We start from the raw sequence: 23,008 nt of genomic DNA, 5'->3' as shown, positions 1-23,008 counted from the left end.
AATAACTCCCCAGAGGTTAGACTGTGAAACCAATTCTATGCAGGACCGAACAGACTAAATGCCTGTCATGACGGACACCACTGTCCTTCCAATAGTGCTTGGTGAATGTGTGCAGGGAGGCCCATATTGCTGCCTGGCAGATGTACAGGACTAGGAAAACAAGGCCAAACGCAGTGGTGGCAGCCTTGGCTCTTGTAGAGAAAAGAAAAGCCATCAAGCTACTGACTGATGATGATGATGATTCTATAATCATAAAACCGGCTGACAAAGGGGAAGCCATAGTGATTCTATGAGTTTGAACGCATCCACACCTACAACAACCCATATTTGACCAACATTATGACATGGCGTCGTTACATGGACAATATCATTATTTTCTGGAAGGGAGAAGAGGAGACCTGCAACGCCTTTTATGAATGGATCAATTCACTCAACCCATTTCCGAGGCTCACACGCACAGTCTCGGATCAAAAGATTAACTTTTTAGACCTTACCATCCGGTTAAGTAATGGCCATCTCTCGACGAACACATAAAAAAAAAAAACGAATTGTAACAACTTACTGTGCTACGAAATTCATCACCAAGGCACTCCGGGATAATCTTCCATATGGCCAATTTCTATGTCTGCTCAGGAATTGCAGCTCCATTTATACCTTTGATAAAGAAGCCGAACTACTGAGAAAGAACTTAGCAGCCCGCACTTGTGACTAAAAAATCTTGAGAGGGCTAGAAACAACAACAGAAAGGCTCTGCTGGAACCTAGGACCAAAGAAGAGGTACCTGTGTGAGGACGTTCACCCCTAACTCAAACAGGATACAGAATGTGATATGGAAACACTGGTGGACTGTGCGATTGTGAGATCTTAAAAATCCGATGCCACGCTTTGCCTTCAAGTGCACAAATAACTTCTGTGATATGTTGGTCCACACTCGCCTTCCAACCAAGTACACACCATCACAAAGAACACTATGGAATAGGACACCTATCACAGGACATTATCCCTGTATCCAGTGTGGAATGTGTCATTTGACAAAACCCTCTAAATCAGTGTCACTGAATGTTAACCAGATCTGGACCCAATGCGCACACACAAATTACAAAACCAATAATTGCATATACCTTATAGAATGTCCATGCTCCCTGAGATACACTGGTATGACCACACGAGCAGTCAAGACCCGGGTAATTGAACACCGGAGCAATATCCGGCGTAAAAGAAAAACTACCAAAAGGAGTGCACATTTCATCAACTATCGTCACACTCCCAATGACATAGTGCCCGATTCACAGAACTAACTTAAGACAAAATCCTAAACTTACTACCATTTTGGTATTCACAGAAGGCACTACTCATTTTGGTATTCACAGAAGTTAGGAGTCCTAACTTTAGGACTCCTAAATGCCTTCTGTGAATACCAAAAGTCTTAAAGTTAGGATTTTTCTCGGTTTAGGAGTAGTAAAGATAGGACTCCTAACTTTAGGACTCCTAAACTGAGAAAAATCCTAACTTCAAGACTTTCGATATTACCAAAATGAGTAAGTGCCTTCTGTGAATACCAAATTGGTAGAAAGTTGAGGATTTTGTCTTAAGTTAGTTCTGTGAATCGGGCCCATAAAGTGGACGGTGTTAGAAACTAACACATCTTGGCAAAAGAAGAAACTCTTCGAGATAGAACAATAGTGGATTTTCCACCTGTCCACGCAAAGAGATGGCATTAACAATGAGATCCCAAAGCACAAACTGAACATGTAACTATCTGACTGACTTTTCACACTACCCTATTCCTTTCCCACTTGCATTCATGTGCCATGAGCTATTACAATTCCTTATTAGTGCGTGCATACTACAATACCCTTCCTTTGAGCCCATTTTCCTTGCACAAACTTGAGACTATTCTTAGGTGGAACCTTAGGTGTTCCGCAGTTAGGACATCGAGAGGTTCATCAGCCAGGGTCAGTGCTCCAACACTTGCTTTTTGCAGTACCCTACATTATTTCCGCCTATATTGTCTTGCACAGGATATTTTCCACCTGTGATTCGTAGTTGCCACTTAGGCTACCCCTTTCCTTCTTTCCGCCCCCACCGATTAACATCACATTACTCCCAGTGTCTATGGAACTAACTCCCCCAATATGGCCCGCCGAGCTGAACAATACTCTATTGAGGCTGACCTACCTTTTAACAAGCCTCACCACCAATTCCCATTCATACAATGAGTAACAATAGTCTCTCCTTTGAAGGTTAGCCCTCACACATTGCTGCTCTACAGTTGTACTTGGCCCTTATGCCCCAGGTTTTCCTCGGGTCGACTAACCATCAAATAATGGCTGCCGTATTAGCCACATGCACAAATGTAGACAGGGACTCTGCACCACCAGAGACGCGTACAATCGATCGGTCCTATTTGATGGCCATTGCTGCCCTGGCTTGACGTTCCAGGACTTTGGAGGCGAGTAGGTTGCCGGCAGTGTCCTCTACACCTTCCAAATAAGTGCCCCATCACCTCCTTTTTCACAGCAGAGTCTAGGCACTCTGTTTAAAGCTTCGGGTTCAGTTACGCATAAACCTGGAATAAGTCATGTCACCCTGTTCGCTATTTTACGCTCACTATCCCCACACCACAGCGCGATATCCCGCTAAATGGAACAACCTCGCTTCAAATCCGCGAAGTACGGGGCTGGGGGCTACTTCTATCCTGCTACATGTTAACTGTCATAGAGCATCACGGTAATGGTTTGCAGAACCCTAGCCACCCGATACACAGATGGCCCTCACTTTACTTGATATAATTTTAATAAAGATGTTGATGCAACCCTTTGTATCCACCTCAGTGTGGGGCATCACCTACGGGAACAAGCTCCCTTCCGATTTTACGTAGTCTGGGGTAGAGCACTTTATGTTGGGCACCTAGGCAGGTACACTACAAAAGAGCATCATGCGGATGGTTTCACTAACCTAAGCGACCCGGAGCACACAAGGCTGACGTATTTGAAAAGCAGATGGTACTTTGGTATTTTGAAACCGCGTCTCTAGGCCAACACTCATGGCAACAACATTAAAAAACCATAGTGGCACTAGGCTACACTACGGAGTAAATCATCCAGACACCAACATTCGCGATCAGGGCTTAGGAACTTTGATTGATAATAACGAACATGCCATGCCTCGTTGCACTTGGTCACCATTGGTTACAATCATGGACCTCTGGATCCTTAATAACATGGCAAAATAATGCAAATTCACTCACTGGGAGTTGTTACTAATTACCACTTGCTTAGCCATTTATTTCTTTGGAACCATGTAGGTCTCTTTTAAACGATGGCCTTGGTCACTGTGCTTCTCCCCCCGAATCAAGGTGCCCCTAAGTCCGTCTGGGACCCTCCATTGTGCCTAAGAAGCACTGTTCCGCTCACCTTGGGGTAAGTTGTGACTGCACTACAACATGCTCTACGATACACCACGTGAGTATGACTGATGGCGAGCATGCCATGTTAATTTAGCCAGTTGAGTGAGCCCCTGACAATGTTTGTTGGTACCTTTCTGTGCTGATTGAGTGGTTCCAAATAGGAGCGCTCATCCGACCACATTTGTTTGTTTTCCTAATAATTGTCACCTGACTTCGTACAGTACAGGCACAACCTATTACTTTTGAGTGTATTCTCCAAATGACCTATTGTGTGTGCTCACGGTGGATACTGATTTACATTTTTAACATTGTCGATTTTGCATGTCCACATTTTGTCTCCTTCTCTTTTAGGCGGATTTGTTGTGCTGCAACCATTGTGGTACAGCTTCACTAACATTGAGCGACTATCCTTTATTAGAAGGGGAGGTCCCTGGCCCCTATGGGGGCGCTTAGTCACTGTAGGAAGGTAGGATCCTTCTGCATGTATACCCCCCTTTTTGCCTGGAGCTATGCTGGTTTTTGACTAGTCTGACTGGGATCCTGCTAATCAGGACCCCAGTCTATCTGCTATCTCCCTAAACTGTTAAGTTAGTACCTAGGTACCATCCCAGATTGGATACTGGGGTACCCTGATCAGTCCCTAGTATAGGGTACACATGTACCCAGGGCATAGGTACCCCAGAGATCTCCCATGGGCTGGAGCATGCATTATGCCACCCACGAGAGACCATGCAAACTGGAACTACAGGTCTGCCATTGCAGCCTGTGGAGGTTGGTGTACGCGCCACTTATTAAAGATATAGGTTTACTATATTTAAGGGTCACTGCTCTTAAAACCTATAAGTCACCCCTATAGCAGGCCTTCACAACCCTGAAGGCAGGGTGCTTGGTTCTAAGTGAGAGGGTGCCCCTGTATGAGCAGGGCACCCCTGCAGCCTACTGAGTCCATTCTCCTGAGTTGTCAGTAAAGCAGCCATATACTAATATAGAGGGGCATTACATGACGGCACGATGACCATCTCGAAAACGGCTGCAATAAACCCTATTGTGTTTGGTGTCAAACATGTTGGAATCATCCCCCACACCGGTAACCAGTGTGGGAGGTATGAATCCACCCAACAGGAGAGCCCTTCGTTAAGCTCTCAGTGTTCCTGGTACCAGCCTTCTAGTTCCGGACAGCACAAACTGGCTGCTTCCGATCAGAGACGCATTTTCTACTGCTGACCTGAGCTCGAGCAGGGGAAGACAGAACAATAGGTATCCTGTCACAGGGAGGTGCGACCACCTCCCAGGCAGGATTTAGTGTATTAGGGCTGGGTGGGTGCACTTGCGAGCGACTAAAAGTCTGCATGGGGGCAGGACTTTTTTTTTTATTCAGCGCAGCTGTTGTTTTGGACTCAACTTTCGTCCGTCAATAAGGATAGCATATGAAAAGTACCTGTGAGAGGCTCTCCTTCAGGAGGCAAATGTTGGGATATATATATATATATATATATATATATATATATATATATATACACACACACACGCATACATACATACATACATATAGATATTATGTACAAAACCGTCAATATCCTTGAAGCATTCACGGGCAACAAGTGGAATTCGTTGCTGAAAGGTTTATTTTCAACTACAAAGCACTGTATAGATATATATACATAAATATATATATGATTCTATTCTTAACATGTATATAGGTCACTGCTTCGTTTACACGTTATTTGACGATATAGTTATGGGTCTCTGTTTTTATTTAATCTACCACAATGTGCCAATAAGATCATAACAATTGTATCTATAGGTGCTTCACTATTGAAAACTATTGAAATATTGCGGAAAATATCAAATAAATAATGAAATGTAATAAACACAAATAAATTAGCTTTATGCACAGCAACACTTGAGAGTCGGAGTGTCTAATTATTTATCCATACATGCACAAATGGGTCTTTATATAATAGAACTTTATACCTCTTTATTACTTTCCATAAATATGTATACCTTTCTATGTAGGTATGTATCTATATATTTATTACTTTACTCCTACAGTAGAAAAAATAACTTTCAATTCACTACTCTGTCTCATCCTATCCTTGTTTCAATATGTCCTCTACTACTATGCCCTCCCTAATAAACCTTTCTAGACCCTTCCCTCCTCTATCCCTCGTTTGAGTCATCCCAAACCTCATTTTACTACTATGATCTTATGATCTCCTAAATAACACTTTCTAGACTCTCCTTCTATCCCTCCTTTATCCTATTCAATCCTACTAACTAACTTGCATGTCCACTGCTCAAATTAATTACTTATATTTCCCTATACTAATCCACGACTAAATCAACTTTGAATTCCGAAGTAGAGTGCTACTCACGGAAAAGAGCTTCAATGTCTCGTCATGGATAGTAAGCGCTACATAAATGCAATTTATATATCTAAGCATCCAACGAGTATCCACAAGTCAGCACCACTGACGACACAGATGACTATATATTCAATCACTGTGTGGGCCAATGCAGCACCAACAAACATGGGCATTTGCACATCAAAAGAACCTAGAAACTTCATGAGAACCTATGCTGTTATATGCATCTGCACACATACTATTCCCAATGCAGGTGTTATCCTAAAACCATGCAACAAAAATAAAAGGTTGTGGTGGTGAACAAACCAAGAAAGGGGTAGGGCAGAGCACTTTGTAACAATACACACTGCCTCACATGGATCTCATACAACCTTCAGGACATAGGTGTGCTCTAAATGCCTCCAGGGAACCCCAACTGCATGCACCAGACAAACGCTCAATTGTGCCTGACACAGAAGCTTAGCGGCATGCAAAAGAGCGATGTGCTGCTGCTCGATATCGACAAACTGTAGCATACAAGAGGTCAGTATACTCATTCCTGCCAAACAGAGCCTTTGCAGCATGTAGGAGATAGATATGCATTAGCCTGCCTGACATATTTATCATGTAGTACACTCTGAGCTCCTTTTTTGTTTACTTAGTTGTTGTATATAGGTCCAGTGACGTTCTGAAACAATGCAGCATTCACAAGACAGCTGTGCTCTGTACTTCATGTGCTTGTGCGAACTTTCACTGACCTGGGTACAAGAGCTGTGCATCAATCCAGGGTAGGTTTTAAACTGCACTTTCGAGGGATTTACAACACACTTGAGCTTTTCAGAAGTTAGGGCTCCAAAGCGAACTGGAATCATTGGGTCCATCTCTCCGTGACACTGCAGGATGGGAATGTCCTTGTTCACACCACTGCCAGCAGCCTAAAGAAAAGATGACCACAGAAATGTCAACAACCCAACTGTACAGGTGTAGAATGTGCTGTGCACGCTGAAGCTTACTCCAAGGCCCCACAGTTGATCATCTCCGGGGCAAACAGCAGCATGTCTACAGCTCTAGATGGATGAACCTTGAGACACAATCTACAAATTTTTTTAAATCCATCTACAAACCACGTATGCGGTCTACTGCAAGAACCAATGTGATCAATATTAGGTCCACAACATTACATGGACAGCTAAACTGTGCAAACGACTCTACATTATGGGCTTGGTGATGAGGAAAAGTAGTTCTTTACTGCACACAAAAGCAGTGTAAATCTGTCAGCAGCAGAAGCCGCTTCACACATTGAAGGATCACAGCCCTGGTAGCTACTTTCCCAGTGGACTTCCACTGAAGGTGGCTGCCCCTGTAACTCTCTGCAGAGCTCTTCACACACAGCATACCCAGAGGCATTAGTTTTGCTAATTTTTTTTTCTTTTTAGGACACCACACTTTCTTCCTACTTCTTCATTTCATATCCCATTCCACAAACCCTTCTTCTCTCACTTGCACCCATTTTTAATGGGGCTGCTGACCTGTCTATGCTCCAGTACCACACAAAATTTGCTTGCCCATCTAAAGGCAAGAAGGATCGCTTACCTGAGGAAATGTTTGGTGAAGAGGCAGCCAGCAGCTGAGCCCTACAACTGCGCAAAGCTTGTGTGGGCAGGTGAGAGCGGTGTACATTGAAAGAGCCCCGCCCTATAATACAAGAAAAGAATAAAAATATAAGGAAAAGACAAAGTATTCTGCACATAAAATAATGTGTTGAAGGGAACACATGCCGAACCAACCCTAAGTATTGGTTCCTCTCACCATATCCCAATTTGAGTGAAGGCAAGATGTTTTTCGCATGCTTTCAGTTGAGTCCCAGAGGTATGATTCAATTTTAAGTGATGTTCACATGATAACTTAAAAAGCATTACATTAGGGGTTTGGGGGACATTCTCTGAAATAACTCCAAGATGTGAGGGAGTTGGGGGTGGGGTTTGGCAGGGGAGAGAGGGACAGTTACACCACATTGCTCTTACCTGTGAAAATCCTCCTAGTATAATGCGATTGGCTGGGATTCCATTCTTCACCTCATGCTCAATAATCGCTTTGACTGCAATAAAAAAAAAGAAAAATAGATTCATGCATGATCTCTGGTATATAGTTACACAATGGGAGTCTTCAGGCATAAGTGAAAATACATCATTATATAATTCAAGGAAGGTGTATGCGATAGGTACCTGTGAAGGACTCATTCCAAAATGGACAAGTGTTGCTTGGAGTCTAATAGCTTAGATGCCGAAAAGTGAAGTGAGGTATTTCTTCCTCCCCAAGTGCCTGAAGTTACTTCATTTGTAGACCTCTGATGTGTGGCCATTAGACTAATGAATCTAAGCATCTCTACCACTGCAACCATGAAGGAACTATCTAGGAGTAACTGTGGCTCCAGAACCTGACGAGAAACAGTTATCTTATTGATGTAAAATAAATAACCAGCTCTCCCCAGGCTTCCAAAGCAACTGGAACAAAAATCTGTCTGGAGCGGACTGTTTCTTATGTTTTCTAGCCCACCAAGACTACCTGAAACATTTCTGATGTCTGCTTCTGTCAGCCACAGCCGTCCTTCTTCCCAAAAATTATTATGCTACCTCTTTTTCTGGTATGGTGCCAATTTCGAATCTGTAATACTGGCATTGAATAATTGACATAAAAGTGCTCTCCTCCTATATGATGTGAACTTCTGAAATCCAGTGCCTGGCATAAGCCACCCAACGTGCAGGAAAACCACATTCAAAGTCTGTTCCAACAGTTATCCATCATTCAAACACAATTTTCAAGTTAACTTTCCTAGAAGGAATGCATCAGCTCCAATTTAATAATTAGGTACAACTTTAAAGTCATGAGATCAAGGTCAGCTTCAGCTGCCAATTATCAGCTTCTTCCACATTCTATAGTACTAAATGAACAACTGCTCCTCTTATGGGGGATGTTACAGAACAACATTGGTATCCCACGAGCAAACAGGAAAACCCATCTGTCACTTCCCGACACAATGCTATACAAATAATGTAAATCTATTGCATTTCGAAAGAAACTTGCTTCTGGAAAAAAAGGAAGCAAGAACCAATTTTTTTTCTATAACCTCTTAAATTCCCTCGGTGAATAGGACAAGAGCTTCACTGATCATTCAATACAAAAAGGTCTGAAATGAACAAATAAGTAAAGTTGATCAAAAGCCAGGCTGCAAACTCAAAAAGGCTGAAAACTCAAAAAGTATGTCGTAATCAGTTTACTGAAGAAACAGCAAGTAGGCCTATCTGATATACCAAACTTTAGACAATTACAAACTAGCCATATCCAGCCAAGCTCTGTAAACCCAGTGTTATAATGGTACAGATGTTTTTCCCCAAACAACCAAATTGCTATATCCTGTACACACAATTTTCAGGACTGTACAAGGCAGAGAGTGAGGGTCTGTCTTTACCTCCATCTTTGATGCAAGATGAAGGCAACAGCATTTGAGGCCTTATATTACTAGGTACAACTTTCTTACAGCAGAATGTATAGAACCTGAACATGCACCTATCACTCCCCAAATATGCAACTAACTGGTCACTAGGGTGCTCAATAGCACATGCTTCCACAAGCTACCTAAACATCTACTGGGAAATGTGCATGTGCAGGGAATGAGATGTCCCAACCCCATCAAACACACAACTCACGAGGGTTGTCATATTCACCAGACAAGCACAGAACTTCGATCCCCATCTCTACAAATCAAATTTCAGTCCGACGAAACCTCAGAAAAATGTATAAAGCTATCCCTGGATTACTGAGTCTGCTGCAATGCCATACAATGGAGGATCGGGTTGTGAACTATAAATGACAACTAACAATAACATCTGCAGTCTTCAATACCACTGTCGTAGACATTGATTCTTTTGGCAAGGTTTCATACCCTTACACCTTTCAACACCACTGGGCAGGATTAAACCCACCCTCAACAGATTACAAATATTCACAACACCCTCTTCCCGCATTTCCCTCTTTCTCTGGTGCCATTACTTATGTTTGAAAATTATCTACCTTGTTCACACTTATTTTAACACTTTTATGATGACACTGTTTAAGCAGATTCATTTTGTATGATTGTAACTCTTTAACAAGCATTTGCAATGCAATAGGTCTCGCATTTATGCGAGTTTCAGCTATTGTAAATGACTGACTTATTTATGTTCTAAAAACGAAAACAAAAATAAAAGGCATTGTTATTTGCAATGTTAATAGCTCAAACTTGCCTAAATGCAAGACGTATTGCATTGCAAATGCTTGTTCATTTGGGCATTAGGTCTTAATTTAGAAATAAAAAGTAACAAAACCCACATTTTTAATATTGTTTCAATTCATTGTTCTCACGTTTTAATTTCGAAACTGCAACCTAGATTTGTGATTTGATGGAGTGTGCGATATTGAACACTTCATTTTGCTTCCTCATGCCTGTTTCATTGGTTTTACAAAAGTTTTGGTGGTGGGTAAGAACACACGAGTGCGAGAAACAGCACAGTGACATAAGGAACGGGAGGAAAAGCACACTAGGGTGAAAACAACAGACTGCGAGGGAACAAGGGAAAAGTACATGCGAAACAGATCACAGAGGTTGGGGGGAGCACACGGGGAGAGAAGGAGAAAGAAGGAGAAAGCCGAGAAGTTCCCTAAAAGCAGTCCCCGTACTTTAACGCACTTCGAACGCCGGGTACATAGCAAAGAAACAGACAGGTTGTTACGCTATGCATGATACTACGCGACACAGAAAAAAATCAGTTCACAAGCACATAGGCTGTGAGGGGGAAAACTAAGGTTAATTTTATTTTGGCTGCATAGTTAAAATATCTATCCACTGTTTCCTGGAGGTACTTTCGTGTTCGTTTTTGGGAGAGAGAGAACAAAACCTAAAACCTGGCTACCGCTGGGATGTTCCTAGGAGCGGGTGTGTGAATATGGGAGTAGTGACGAGCATTCTGATAAAAGGGGCAGGCTGACTCCAGACCTGGTAAATGTTTTTGGCTGCACTCAGGGGAGGGGACAACGTTGCATTTAGTAACAGAAGATGACAGTTTGGACGGGATAGGTGGTAGCTAGGGGCCGAGAGATAATGGGGGTTGTTTGAAAGGACACAGACCAGATATGTAGAAGGAGAGGGGCTGCAAAAAGAAACAGAACTAAGTAAAATAAACATATGGCTTGGAAACGCCCCGCTTGCGCAGTGGCATGCTGCAATAATGTGTTTTCTGGCCCAGGAGTGGTGCGTGCGCAGTCTGCTCTTTTTTGAAGCACATACTTGTGCTTGTGGCGCGCCCTTGCGCGCTCACACAAGGTGGATGTCACCACAAGCAAGAGTATGTGCTTCGAAAAAGAGCAGAACGACGGCTAAAGGTCCTCCTATGCAGAGCATGCGCGCTTCGTAGGCGAGACCTAAAAGCCATAAGGAAGCATTACACCTTCTGTTAAGTTAAAATGCATACGAGGTGTTGCTTTCTATATATCCTGAGAGAAGGCACGTTGCTGGAAATTAACTGCACCACTAGCTACCAGTATGGCTTGCCTAGAACCATTAAATTACATAAAGGAAGAAGTGGATCTGCCCCGTATTTGATCAGGTATAGGCTCAGTTAGAGTCCAAATTTTTTTTTAAAGTCACCCATTTTGGCGCTCACCAATACATCAAGGCCATATGCAATTTAGACAGAGGCATTTTTATAGAAAATATATCATTTTTATTTTTATTTGCTTCATATATTCTTTTATGTATACCACAATTCTACAAAATCATTTTTTGAAAAATGTCACGATAATAGGGTAAAAAACATATATATATCTACAACCCATCAACCTTCCAAAATTCAAGCTGCAACAAATTCATACATCGCAAACAATCATACTCATACAAGGCTCATTCATACATTCTACTCAGATAAAATTTGGCATAGATTGCTCTGAGAACATCCAGAATATTCCTCTCGGCCATGGGCCGGGGATAGATGGTAGTGTGTTCAGGGTGGGTGGTTTCAACGCCGACGCGCGTTTCGGTGCCAGGCCCCAATTTAGACCGCACCTTCGGCAGGGCAAATTTCTCTGTTATCCAGGCACTCTGTAGAAAAAACATCTTTTTTTTAGTATAGTGTTTTACCCCCATTTCAAACAACATTAGGTATATTCAGTGCTGATCGCATAGTAGCTAATCACATTAAAGAATTCACAAGTATGAGAGACATTCATTAGTTATTCCTAGTTATTCTCATCATTTTCCTTTTTACACAGTTTTTAGTATGTCGGTACATCGGGGAGCTAGTCCCATCGGGCTTTGATACAGTGATAGAGTCATACATTGGGGGCATTGGTGAGCTCGAGAAATGGGTGACAAAACGTGATAGGGCTATATGGCAAACAATTAATAATAAGCATTCAAAATCCATGCAGTGGACCCTCACACACACGCTGGTTCATCTGTAGCATTGTTTTAGTACAGTAAGTTTTTGCACATATGAGCATTCATTCATTCGTCTATCTTGTATATGTAAAAATATACACACTTACGCAATCAGTCACCAGAGACCGAATTTTTAGGATACTGAGTCTTTAGGCATGTTTCTGGGCCCCATTGCACATCACGTTATTTGAAAGAGGGCACTATCAGGCATTCAAGAATACATCCGCGTATAGCATACTGTTCAGGCAGGTTTCTGATATTCACCCTTTTCATAGGACCCCAGGAAGGCGCCTACTACGTGCCATCCATTGAAAGAGATTGGTCCTTACTCTCCTACAGCAAACTATACGCTGAGGTACATTTGAATGCCATGAAACGCTTTAATCTTATAGACTTAAATGCTTTGGAGTTCAGAAACCTGCCTGAACAGTATGCTATACGCGGATGTATTCTTGAATGCCTGATAGTGCCCTCTTTCAAATAACGTGATGTGCAATGGGGCCCAGAAACATGCCTAAAGACTCAGTATCCTAAAAATTCGGTCTCCGGTGACGGATTGTGTAAGTGTGTATATTTTTACATATACAAGATAGACGAATGAATGAATGCTCATATGTGCAAAAACGTACTGTACTAAAACAATGCTACAGATGAACCAGCGTGTGTGTGAGGGTCCACTGCATGGATTTTGAATGCTTATTATTAATTGTTTGCCATATAGCCCTATCACGTTTTGTCACCCATTTCTCGAGCTCACCAATGCCCCAAATGTATGACTATCACTGTATCAAAGCCCGATGGGACTAGCTCCCCGATGTACCGACATACTAAAAACTGTGTACAAAGGAAAATGATGAGAATAACTAGGAATAACTAATGAATGTCTCTCATACTTGTGAATTCTTTAATGTGATTAGCTACTATGCGATCAGCACTGAATATACCTAATGTTGTTTGAAATGGGGGTAAAACACTATACTAAAAAAAGATGTGTTTTTTCTACAGAGTGCCTGGATAACAGAGAAATGTATCCTATTTTTGAGTACAACCCCTCCTTCCCCTTCCCTGCCCTGACGAAGGTGCGGTCTAAATTGGGGCCTGGCACCGAAACGCGCGTCGGCGTTGAAACCACCCACCCTGAACACACTACCATCTATCCCCGGCCCATGGCCGAGAGGAATATTCTGGATGTTCTCAGAGCAATCTATGCCAAATTTTATCTGAGTAGAATGTATGAATGAGCCTTGTATGAGTATGATTGTTTGCGATGTATGAATTTGTTGCAGCTTGAATTTTGGAAGGTTGATGGGTTGTAGATATATATATGTTTTTTACCCTATTATCGTGAAATTTTTCAAAAAATTATTTTGTAAAATTGTGGTATACATAAAAGAATATATGAAGCAAATAAAAATAAAAATGATATATTTTCTATAAAAATGCCTCTGTCTAAATTGCATATGGCCTTGATGTATTGGTGAGCGCCAAAATGGGTGACTTTAAAAAAAAAATTGGACTCTAACTGAGCCTATACCTGATCAAATACGGGGCAGATCCACTTCTTCCTTTATGTAATTTACTGTTCTCTCCCCCGCAGATCTGCCTCACATCCGACATCGGGGGGCCCCTCACTTTGTGATTTATTGAATAGAACCATTGTAAGCACAGTTCAAAACACAAAAAATGGACTGGAAATCAATTGTAAATAAAGGATATTACAGGCACATAAACGTTTCTCTAAATAAGTCAGATATGGGCCTACGGTACTGTAAAATAATTCCTGTTCTCCTCAAGAGCCCAGGGGTGCTCAACCAGCTAGTATAGAGAAAACTAAAAGATTGCATAAGGACCAGGAAATTTCAACTTTGACATCTTGCTTTTCTGAGGCCACCTCTGGTTACCAATAGGGGAGCCCTAATCACAAGCAACATGGGTTTGGGGTGTGAAAAAGACCATGCCTCAGGCCTTGAAAATGTAAGGATCAACGGTGAAGTCCAGCAGACAGTGTTGGATATGCTGGAGAGAATTCTGTGCACAATGACGGGATCCATGTGAACTCAACATGCAGTGAGCTGACCGGTCTATTGCAGTGCTACAGACAACCAAGGCAGTACATGGGCAGTCCGCAGGGTGAAAGGAAGACAGACACTGACTATTTGTGCAAGTCCGTATTAGCACCTGGTCTCGCACAATCCAGGAAGAAGGGCCGCCTGGGTACTCTGCTACCTCAAGACCAACACAGAGGCAAGACACCCCGTTTCAAGAACTCCAACAGCATCCCAACCACCCCGCATGATTATAAAGGCAAAATGCTTGTATGGGAGGTGAAGGGATGGGCAGAGAAGATCATTAACCCATTTTACCACGAAAAAACGCATGGAAAAAATAAAGAAAGGCAATGGCAAAAGCAGGCGTCTCGGACTGCATGTAAAAGGACTAATAAGTGACCCAGGGGTTCTTCTTCCTTTATAGCTGATGCCTACAGAGTCTAGGCTCCTCACAGGAACGCTGAATGCCAGCTCTTCCTATCAGACCCTACAAGATGACTGGTAACAACCAGAACTAGGAATGACGACCTGTACTTGAAGAGATTACATAATCCTTTTACTGTACTTCTTTGGCTACATTAATCTTTTTCTGCTCCAGTCTCCATGACATGCACAACTGATTTGTCCACCATCAGACTACTAAATGACCATTGTTAAATTTAGACAAACTGACACAGATGTCAAGAAAATTCCTGGAAAATGAAATGCTACGCCCATAGGACTAAAACAATCTCACCAATAAAACCTCAGGATTAAACAGCAGTGCATGAAACAAAGTAATTTTCACGTAACTGCATTGTAGAAGGTTACAAAGGATGAACTTAAAATAAATTGTAACAAGGAACAAAACTGAAAAGGTTAACTTGCCTAAAACCATGGACAGCATTCAACAAACGATGCACGTAAATTAAAAATGGAACAGACTTGAGAACATCTGAAATGTAGAAGGCAGTGTAAGAAACCCAAGAACCACCACAAGAAACTTTTCAGATGATCCTGCTAATCAGTGCTAGAAATTATGCATTTTTACCTGGACTAGCTGAAGCTCCAATTCATATCTAATTTCATTGTCCAAACTGTTTAATTCAACCTAGCATTCACGAAAGAACCTCACAAGTATGCAGTCTGGCAGCAGGCCTACTTGTGACTTTGGCCATAGAACTTGGTCACCTTCGTTGAACCACATCCTATTTCTCATATTTTTTAAATGTTCATCCTATTTCAGTTCTTTTACTTGCATTTGTGGAGCTTTCTGCTGCATAATCACTTCACTAAAAAAAGTTGTAACGAAAGGCTCCGAGCAAGTGTTTATCAGACAAGTAATAAACTGAAGTATTCATTTGCAATGGTCAGCAGTTACATTAAGGCAGAGGGCTAAAGCATGGACAGGTCTTGAGCACCGAAGCCAGTCCTAGAGACTGCTGCTACGTAGCAAAACAGCAGGACCCCCCAAAGTTTGAAATGGCCTAGAAAACAGCCCAAAATGATGCATTATTTCAATCACGAGCCACGGAACTAAAGTACCCACATACTAGAGAGGAACGCTCTTCAAATGTCAACAGGGAGTAAACAGAAGGTCCTATACTTAAATGTCAAAATTGAAGTTTGGACTGAGTTTATGAAGACTTACAGTCCAGCAGAAACCATAGAGCCAAAAACCCTAAACACCAACAGAAATTGGTAGTACTGCTTCTTCAAAAAAATAATTTGACCCTCAGGAAAACAGCCAACTGGTCATCTGAAGAAACAGATGAAGATCAGAGAAGGAAAGAGGAAGACTAAATATGAAAATACCATCAACCCAAACACGGAAGCTGTTTCAAGCAAAGGGGCAAAGCTTAGACCGTAGTGACAAACGATGTAGGGGAGAAAAGGAGGCAAGCACTAGACTAAAACTACACACTTGTGGACCATGGAAATTAGCCAGGGTTTGGTTCCCAGCTGGAATTTTAAAGTCATGCCATAATATGTGAGGGCCTCAGCATTTACAGGCTGTTATTTGGGACACTCGTCAAGTTTGTTTAATCAACATGCTGTTGGTCCAGGATATGGACTTTAGCTACCTTGCGAACCAACTGTCTAGGCCAATATTAAGATTGTGTATAGGTTGCAAAGGGCTGTTCATGAATGTATTGTATGGCATGCAACTACGCTGAAAAGAGACTTTTCACCAATTCACCACTTTGAAGCCAATATTATTTCTATACATATTTCTTAACTACAAAATAGATGCAATTCCTGGGCATGACCAGCAGACAACACAAACTGATTCTATTGAAAGCGCGAGCCAAGGGCAACCTTTCCAGATGGGAGGGTAAATGCCTCAACTTCAGAGTAGCTCTGCTGCTTGTTTGAGAACATTTATAAGGGTGCTTTTTGTTGCCTCAGCTGCCTTCTCTGCAGGAGACCAGCTTCTCGCTTACCCTTTTAAATCCTCTCCACACAGCTTCAAGTATTTGTGAGATGTTAAAAAGCCATTTACAACTCTCGTGAAAATTCCACCTACTATATCTTGTGAAAACTCCACCTACTATACGGTTCAAATTCAAACTACCTAAAAAATAAGGAGGAAAAGGTGCTTAGAATGATGTGCAGTACTCTAAAAAAGTAAATTAATCCAGTAGGCGCCACTAGAACGGTAGCGAAACGCAGAAAAATTGAAAGCTGTGAAAATATTGTAAAGCCGAATGTGATTTCTTTCAAGAGCCTCTCACGGCTGCTTTCTGTGCCATCTGCTGCCTGAGTAGATTCCCAGTTAATGGAGCTGCACTGAAGCAGGACTGCTCGCGCACCAGGGCACAATCGGGTCAGGTCAGCACACCCTGGCACTGTCACAACTCCCATCATCTCGGTACCAATGCATGCCCACCTCCTCCCGGAGAGCGCAGAACCAGCCACAGCTCCCATTTCTCACACTTCCTTTACCACACGCACCAGAAATGCACGATGGCTGCGCTACACCAAACCTGACCGCAAGAAGCCCAGGCCTCCTGCTGCAGAGTACCAAAAGCAACTACGTCCCGCCCCCAGTTAGGCAACCCAGAAAACTTTCACTAAACCTGCTCTGGCGCAGATCCATCCCCCCCAACTTGAGGAAGTTTTACAAAAATATGGAAGCACCGGGACCAGATCGACAGAGCCCAAAATGCAAACACCCCTCCTCCCCCATCTAATCAGTTGAAACCTTCTTAACAAGCAAACAAACCCCCACCCCTCACTTACCTAACGCTGGAACACGCACACCACAAGTCGGCCTGGAGCGCGCCTCGGAAGAGACGCAGGAGGACAGGAGCGTGACGCGCGTGAACGTGCACGTTGACGTTCCCGCGCGTTCACGGACCTGAGTCGGCTCGTGCACAGGTCTGGAGCTGCTCGCTCACTGCTCTGACTCCCTTGGCAGGGAGCAAGGCGGCTATAAGTCTCGTTGGCGGCAGGGCTTCGCCCTGCAACGCCAGCGAGACCTAAAAAGCAAGTGTAGACAGGCATTATAGGTAATTTTCCACCACTTCTTGACCACTGGACATGCTGTAACAACTTAAATGTTAATCCTCGCAAAAGTGTCATTTTGGGAACATTTGTCCCAGACAATAGTGAGATATTGCGCTTCCAGCTATCAGTGGCAGGGTGCTTTACTGATACTGTTCAACACTTTAGTAAACTATGAGCCCAGAAAGGGATATTTAACTTAAATAGTTCCATAGGTTCACCATCTGTACCAGGAAGCAAGCCAGGCGGGCTTAACATCAACGCAAGAACAACATCCCGATGATTAAATTATATTTCAATAGCTTCAACTTTAGAGCTAACACTTGTGCGATTAGTCTCCTAAGAAGTACATGCTTTGGAAGCGCATCAGCCAATAATCAGCAGAAACATGGGTTCCCATACTAAAGATATGTGTTATTCGACTAAATAAAGATTACAGTGTGCCAAAACAATTTAGAATATTTATGGTAAAAGCCATTACAGATTACCATACTTTAAAAAAAAAATCTCAGCTTGCCTTAAATTTAAAGTGGCTCGATATAATGCCGCATCCACCTTAATCCCTGGACTTCTTGGAAAGAGCTACATGAAGAAGTCTGTTCCCTACAGAACAGACGGAGTCTTACTGTCTAGAGGTACTTGCATCTGAAGCATGCGTTGGTTTAGAGATGGCCTAACCCCGGATGCTGCATTGGCCAAACGTGGCACGTTTTATCAGGACGTCTGTGAGGTTATTCCCCTGTGATGTTCTGCTTTAACCCTTGATTATTTTTATTGTCAAGACTGGTGTCTATAGCAACATGATCACTGAAAAATATATTTATCCTTATTGGTTCAGGAACATAGTATTCTGTCCTGAGATTTGGGCACCTTCATGTAGGTGTACCCATGGGCTAGTGTTCATCCCGCTAACAGCTAGGGTCTTTCCTCTATACTTGTTGGACAGATATGTGAGATTGCCTCCTTTTTGTCCCCGTGCTCCATTCCACTGTGAAGTTTGGAACAGCTTGCACAAGTGCACTGATGAAGGTGTAACCCATTTTTGGGTGGTCACCGAAACATGCGTCAGTGCAGGTTACCACAGGAGCACCAGGATGGCAACCTCTGATTGAGCAGCTTATGTTAAATTACACAATATTTGATTAAGCAGTGATTGTTCCAGGTACATGGATTAGCTTGATTAGTTCTATATGAATATATAAGTAATAACAGTGAGCCCAGCTAATAATGAAAAACATGAAATATTAATCTACTCTTTAATATCCTGATGTATTGTCTCTTGCTTCTGTTTTTTCTAACTCTGTTTCTGTATGTGTAGTGTGGATATCAAAGAAGATATAGAACATTGTGTGGCAGGTGATAGTTTGAGTATGGTTTGAGTGATTTGATATACGGGTTATCTATTGAGTATTAGTTCTGGTTATTTTGTATTTATTGAAAGGGTTTACTTATGGAATTCAAATGTATTTGGAGAATTTTGTATTAAATATTTATAAATGTATGCATTAGTTCATTTATATTATATATATTTGTGGCTTGGTCATTTTGGGAACATTTGTCCCAGACAATAGTGAGATATTCCGCTTCCAGCTATCAGTGGCAGGGTGGTTCCTTTTTTATTTGATTGTTGTGTTGGGTTAGAGACAGATCTTTTAATCAACTGATTAACCCCTTCCACGCTCATGACGAGCTCAGCTCGTCATGAGGTACGCCTGTTGTACGCTCATGACGAGCTGAGCTCGTCATGTGACGCCGTAATTGCGAATCTTTAGCGCACAGCGGTAAAACGCTTAGCGCGGATGGGGTTAAAATCTGTAGAACACATGACAATATTGTCATCAAAGGCTAGACGTGTTGAAAGGGTTCATACTATTTCAGACTTGTCCTAAAAAAAAACTAGATGAGGTAGCCTCAAAACTAATCTGAGCCTTTTGTCTTTGGTCTTTTAGATGCAAATTTTCCTTAGAAGTTGGTGCAAATGAGCGTCTGGGATCATTAAAATAATGGTCCGAGGGTTATGATCACCCACGTTTTTCCCTAGTACCTCTCTTCCATTAAGCTGATCCACCAAACTTCTGGATAATATAAAAGCAATAACAGCTCTGCAGCCTCTACCAAAAAACGTGGGACAAGAAATTACATCCCTATCGTCTGATTCTAGAGGGTTAACAAGGGGCCAGATATATCAATATTAGGAATAGCAACTAACTAATTGCGATTTCCTGCGAATCGCAATTATGAAATTGCTATTCCTAATGTAAAACTCATTGGGTTTCATTTAGCGATTGCTAGTGGGTGAAAATCAACATACCTCAGGAACATTTATCAGGGAGGTCGCAATTTGTGACCCATTGGGAATCACAGCCATCATAGGGATGATGGCCTGCAGGGGGTCAGCAGACTACCATGTCTGTGACTGCTCCAAGCACCAAGCCGCTATGCTAACCATCCTACGCATTTGCTGTAGTAGCGTTATTATACCCCGGCACTGATACTCATTTCGTTCATACTGATCCTGATCAGTATGCACGAAAAGGAATATGCTACTTACCAATATGCACCTGTTCTTGGCATGTAGGGCTGCTGACATTCATATCTGTGCATAGATAGCCGCCTAGTGTTGGGTCCGGATGATTGCACATTGTTGTCCTGGAAGAGTCTTCGAAGTATCACGAGATAGGTGGCTCCTCCAGTAAGAGATGTCCATGCAAAGAGCGAGTGCTGCAGCTGCGACAGGCACCGAGGAGGCGGGTGGGCGATATGAATGTCAGCAGCCCTACATGCCAAGAACAGATGCATACTGGTAAGTAGCATATTCCGTTCGAGACATGTGGGCTGCTGAATTCATATCTGTGCATAGAATGTATAGCAGTATCTCCCCTAGCGGAGGCTACCTGTGTCAGCTGCAGCAGTCTGGAAAAGAGTTTTGAGAACAGCCTGTCTTACAGCAGCTTGCTGTTTTGAATGTACATCTACACAATAGTGTTTGGTAAACGTATATGTGGTTGACCATGTGGCTGCTCTACAAATTTCATGTAAGGGAATATTACCTAGGAAAGCCATGGATGCCCCTAGCTTGCGTGTGGAATGCGCCCTAGGGGGAACTGTTAAGGTGCGTTTTGCTTTTAAATAACATATTTGGATGCACTTAACGATCCATCTGGCTATACCTGGTTTGGAAATAGGGTTGCCTTTGTGTTGCGGTGAGAAAGCAACAAACAACTGTTTTGTTTTTCGAAATGCCTTAGTTCTATCTATATAGTATAGCAGAGCTCTCTTGACATCTAGAGTATGCAAGGCCCTTTCAGCTACTGTCTGTGGGTTTTGAAAGAACACTGGCAGTTCTATGGTTTGATTTATATGGAAATGGGATACCACCTTTGGCGTGAATTTAGGGTTTGTTCTGAGAACTACTCTATTTGCATGTACTTGAATGAATGGCTCTTGAATAGTTAGAGCTTGCAGCTCGCTAACTCTTCGAAGTGAAGTAATGGCAATAAGGAAGGCCACTTTCCAAGTAAGAAATTGTAGTTCGCATGAGTGTAGTGGTTCAAAAGGTGGTCCCATAAGTCTGGTTAAAACAATGTTCAGATTCCAGACTGGTGAAGGTGGGTGTCTTGGAGGGATTACGCGTTTAAGTCCTTCCACAACCGCTTTAATTGCTGGCACCCTAAATAGTGAAAGGTGTTGCCTGTTTTGAAGATATGCTGCTAACGCAGCTAAATGTATCCTGATGGATGAATAGGCTAAATTGCAACGTTGTAGGTGCAAGAGATAGCAAACGATGTTTTAAGTAGAAGCATCAAGTGGGTTAATATTGTTGTTACTACAGTAAATGACGAAACGTTTCCACTTAGCTGCATAACATGCTCTGGTAGTGGGTTTTCTTGCCTCTTTGATAATATTCATGCAGTCTGGGGGCAAGTTTAGGTATCCAAACTCTAGGATTTCAGGAGCCAGATCGCCAGGTTCAGCTGTTGCGGGTCTGGGTGTTGGATTTCTCCATGGCTCCGAGTTAGAAGATTGGGTGTGAGTCGCAGTCTTTGATGAGGCACCACTGACAGCTCTAGGAACGTTGTGTACCATGGTTGCCTCGCCCATGTGGGAGCAACTAGGATCAGCGTTAGTGTGTGTTGGCGCATTTTGCGTGCCACCAGCGGTATTAATGGAGCTGGGGGAAAAGCGTACGCAAATTTGCCTGACCAGTTCATCCATATCGCATTGCCCTGCGACTGCGGATGTGGGAACCTGGCGGCAAAGTACTGGCAGTTTGCGTTTTCGCTTGTGGCAAACAGATCTATCTCCGGGTGTCCCCACTTCCGGAAGAATGGTTGGAGCACTTTGGGGTGAATTTCCCATTGAGTAGGTCGGCTACCTGATTGTCCTTGCCTGGGAGGTGCTCTGCCATGAGAAACATGTTCTTCTGAATGGCCCATTTCCACATTGCTTGAGCTAAGTGCGACAGCTGTGGTGAGTGTGTTCCTCCCCGTTTTTGAATGTAATACATAGCGGTCATGTTGTCCGTCCGGATCAACACAGCTTTGTTGCATAAGTGTGTCTTGAATGCTTTTAGGGCTGAAAAGATCGCCATCAACTTCAGAAGGTTGATGTGCAGTTTCTTTTGTTGTACAGTCCAGAGTCCCTGTACTGTGTAATGTAGGACATGGGCTCCCCATCCTAGTAGGGATGCGTCCGTGGTTAACACTATTTGTGGGACAGGCTCTTGGAACAGTCGTCCTTTGCAAAGGTTTTGTGGATTCCACCAATGCAGAGAGTCGTATGCCCGACTGGTCACCAACACTAGGTCTTGTAATCGCCCCTGAGCCTGGTTCCACTGCCTTGCTAGGCACTCTTGGAGCGGACGCATATGTAGCCTGGCATGAGGGACTATGAATATGCACGAGGCCATCATGCCTATTAGTTGCATAAACACTCGAGCTGGCAATGAGTGTTGGGTCTGAACCTTTGGATCAATGTTTGCATTCCATTGATCCGTGCTGCATTGGGATATGCTTTTGCTGCCAGTGTATCTATTGTTGCTCCCAGGTACTGTTGGACGTGGGAGGGTTGCAGATGTGATTTTGGGTAGTTTAGTGAGAAGCCTAAACTGTGCAGGAGATGGATGGTCTTTGACATGTGGTTGGCACATTCCTGGGCTGATGGCGCGTGTATTAGCCTATCGTCCAGGTATGGGTACACATGGATGTGTTGCCTCCTGTGATGTGCCACCACTGTAGCTAGGCATTTG

The 23,008-nt window shown here is 42.9% G+C and overlaps 1 protein-coding gene across 2 annotated transcripts in view; it reads right to left on the bottom strand.

The window, feature by feature from the left end:
- LYPLA2 (lysophospholipase 2) overlaps positions 1 to 23,008 on the bottom strand; it is a 105,418-nt gene that overhangs the window by 38,765 nt on the left and 43,645 nt on the right. For both annotated transcript variants that reach the window (XM_078680811.1, XM_078680810.1), the window contains exons 7-9: positions 7,779 to 7,852; positions 7,348 to 7,449; positions 6,513 to 6,689 (exon numbers count right to left, since the gene is read on the bottom strand). In XM_078680811.1, the coding sequence (XP_078536937.1) occupies positions 6,513 to 6,689; positions 7,348 to 7,449; positions 7,779 to 7,852 (353 nt within the window). The remainder of the gene's footprint in view (positions 1 to 6,512; positions 6,690 to 7,347; positions 7,450 to 7,778; positions 7,853 to 23,008) is intronic.

Source organism: Lissotriton helveticus, chromosome 3_1 (assembly GCF_964261635.1).
Source record: "Lissotriton helveticus chromosome 3_1, aLisHel1.1, whole genome shotgun sequence".
NCBI classification, from domain to species: Eukaryota; Metazoa; Chordata; class Amphibia; order Caudata; family Salamandridae; genus Lissotriton; species Lissotriton helveticus.
The sequence above is the reverse complement of the archived record's forward strand: the minus strand, read 5'-3'. Positions and strand labels throughout refer to the sequence as shown.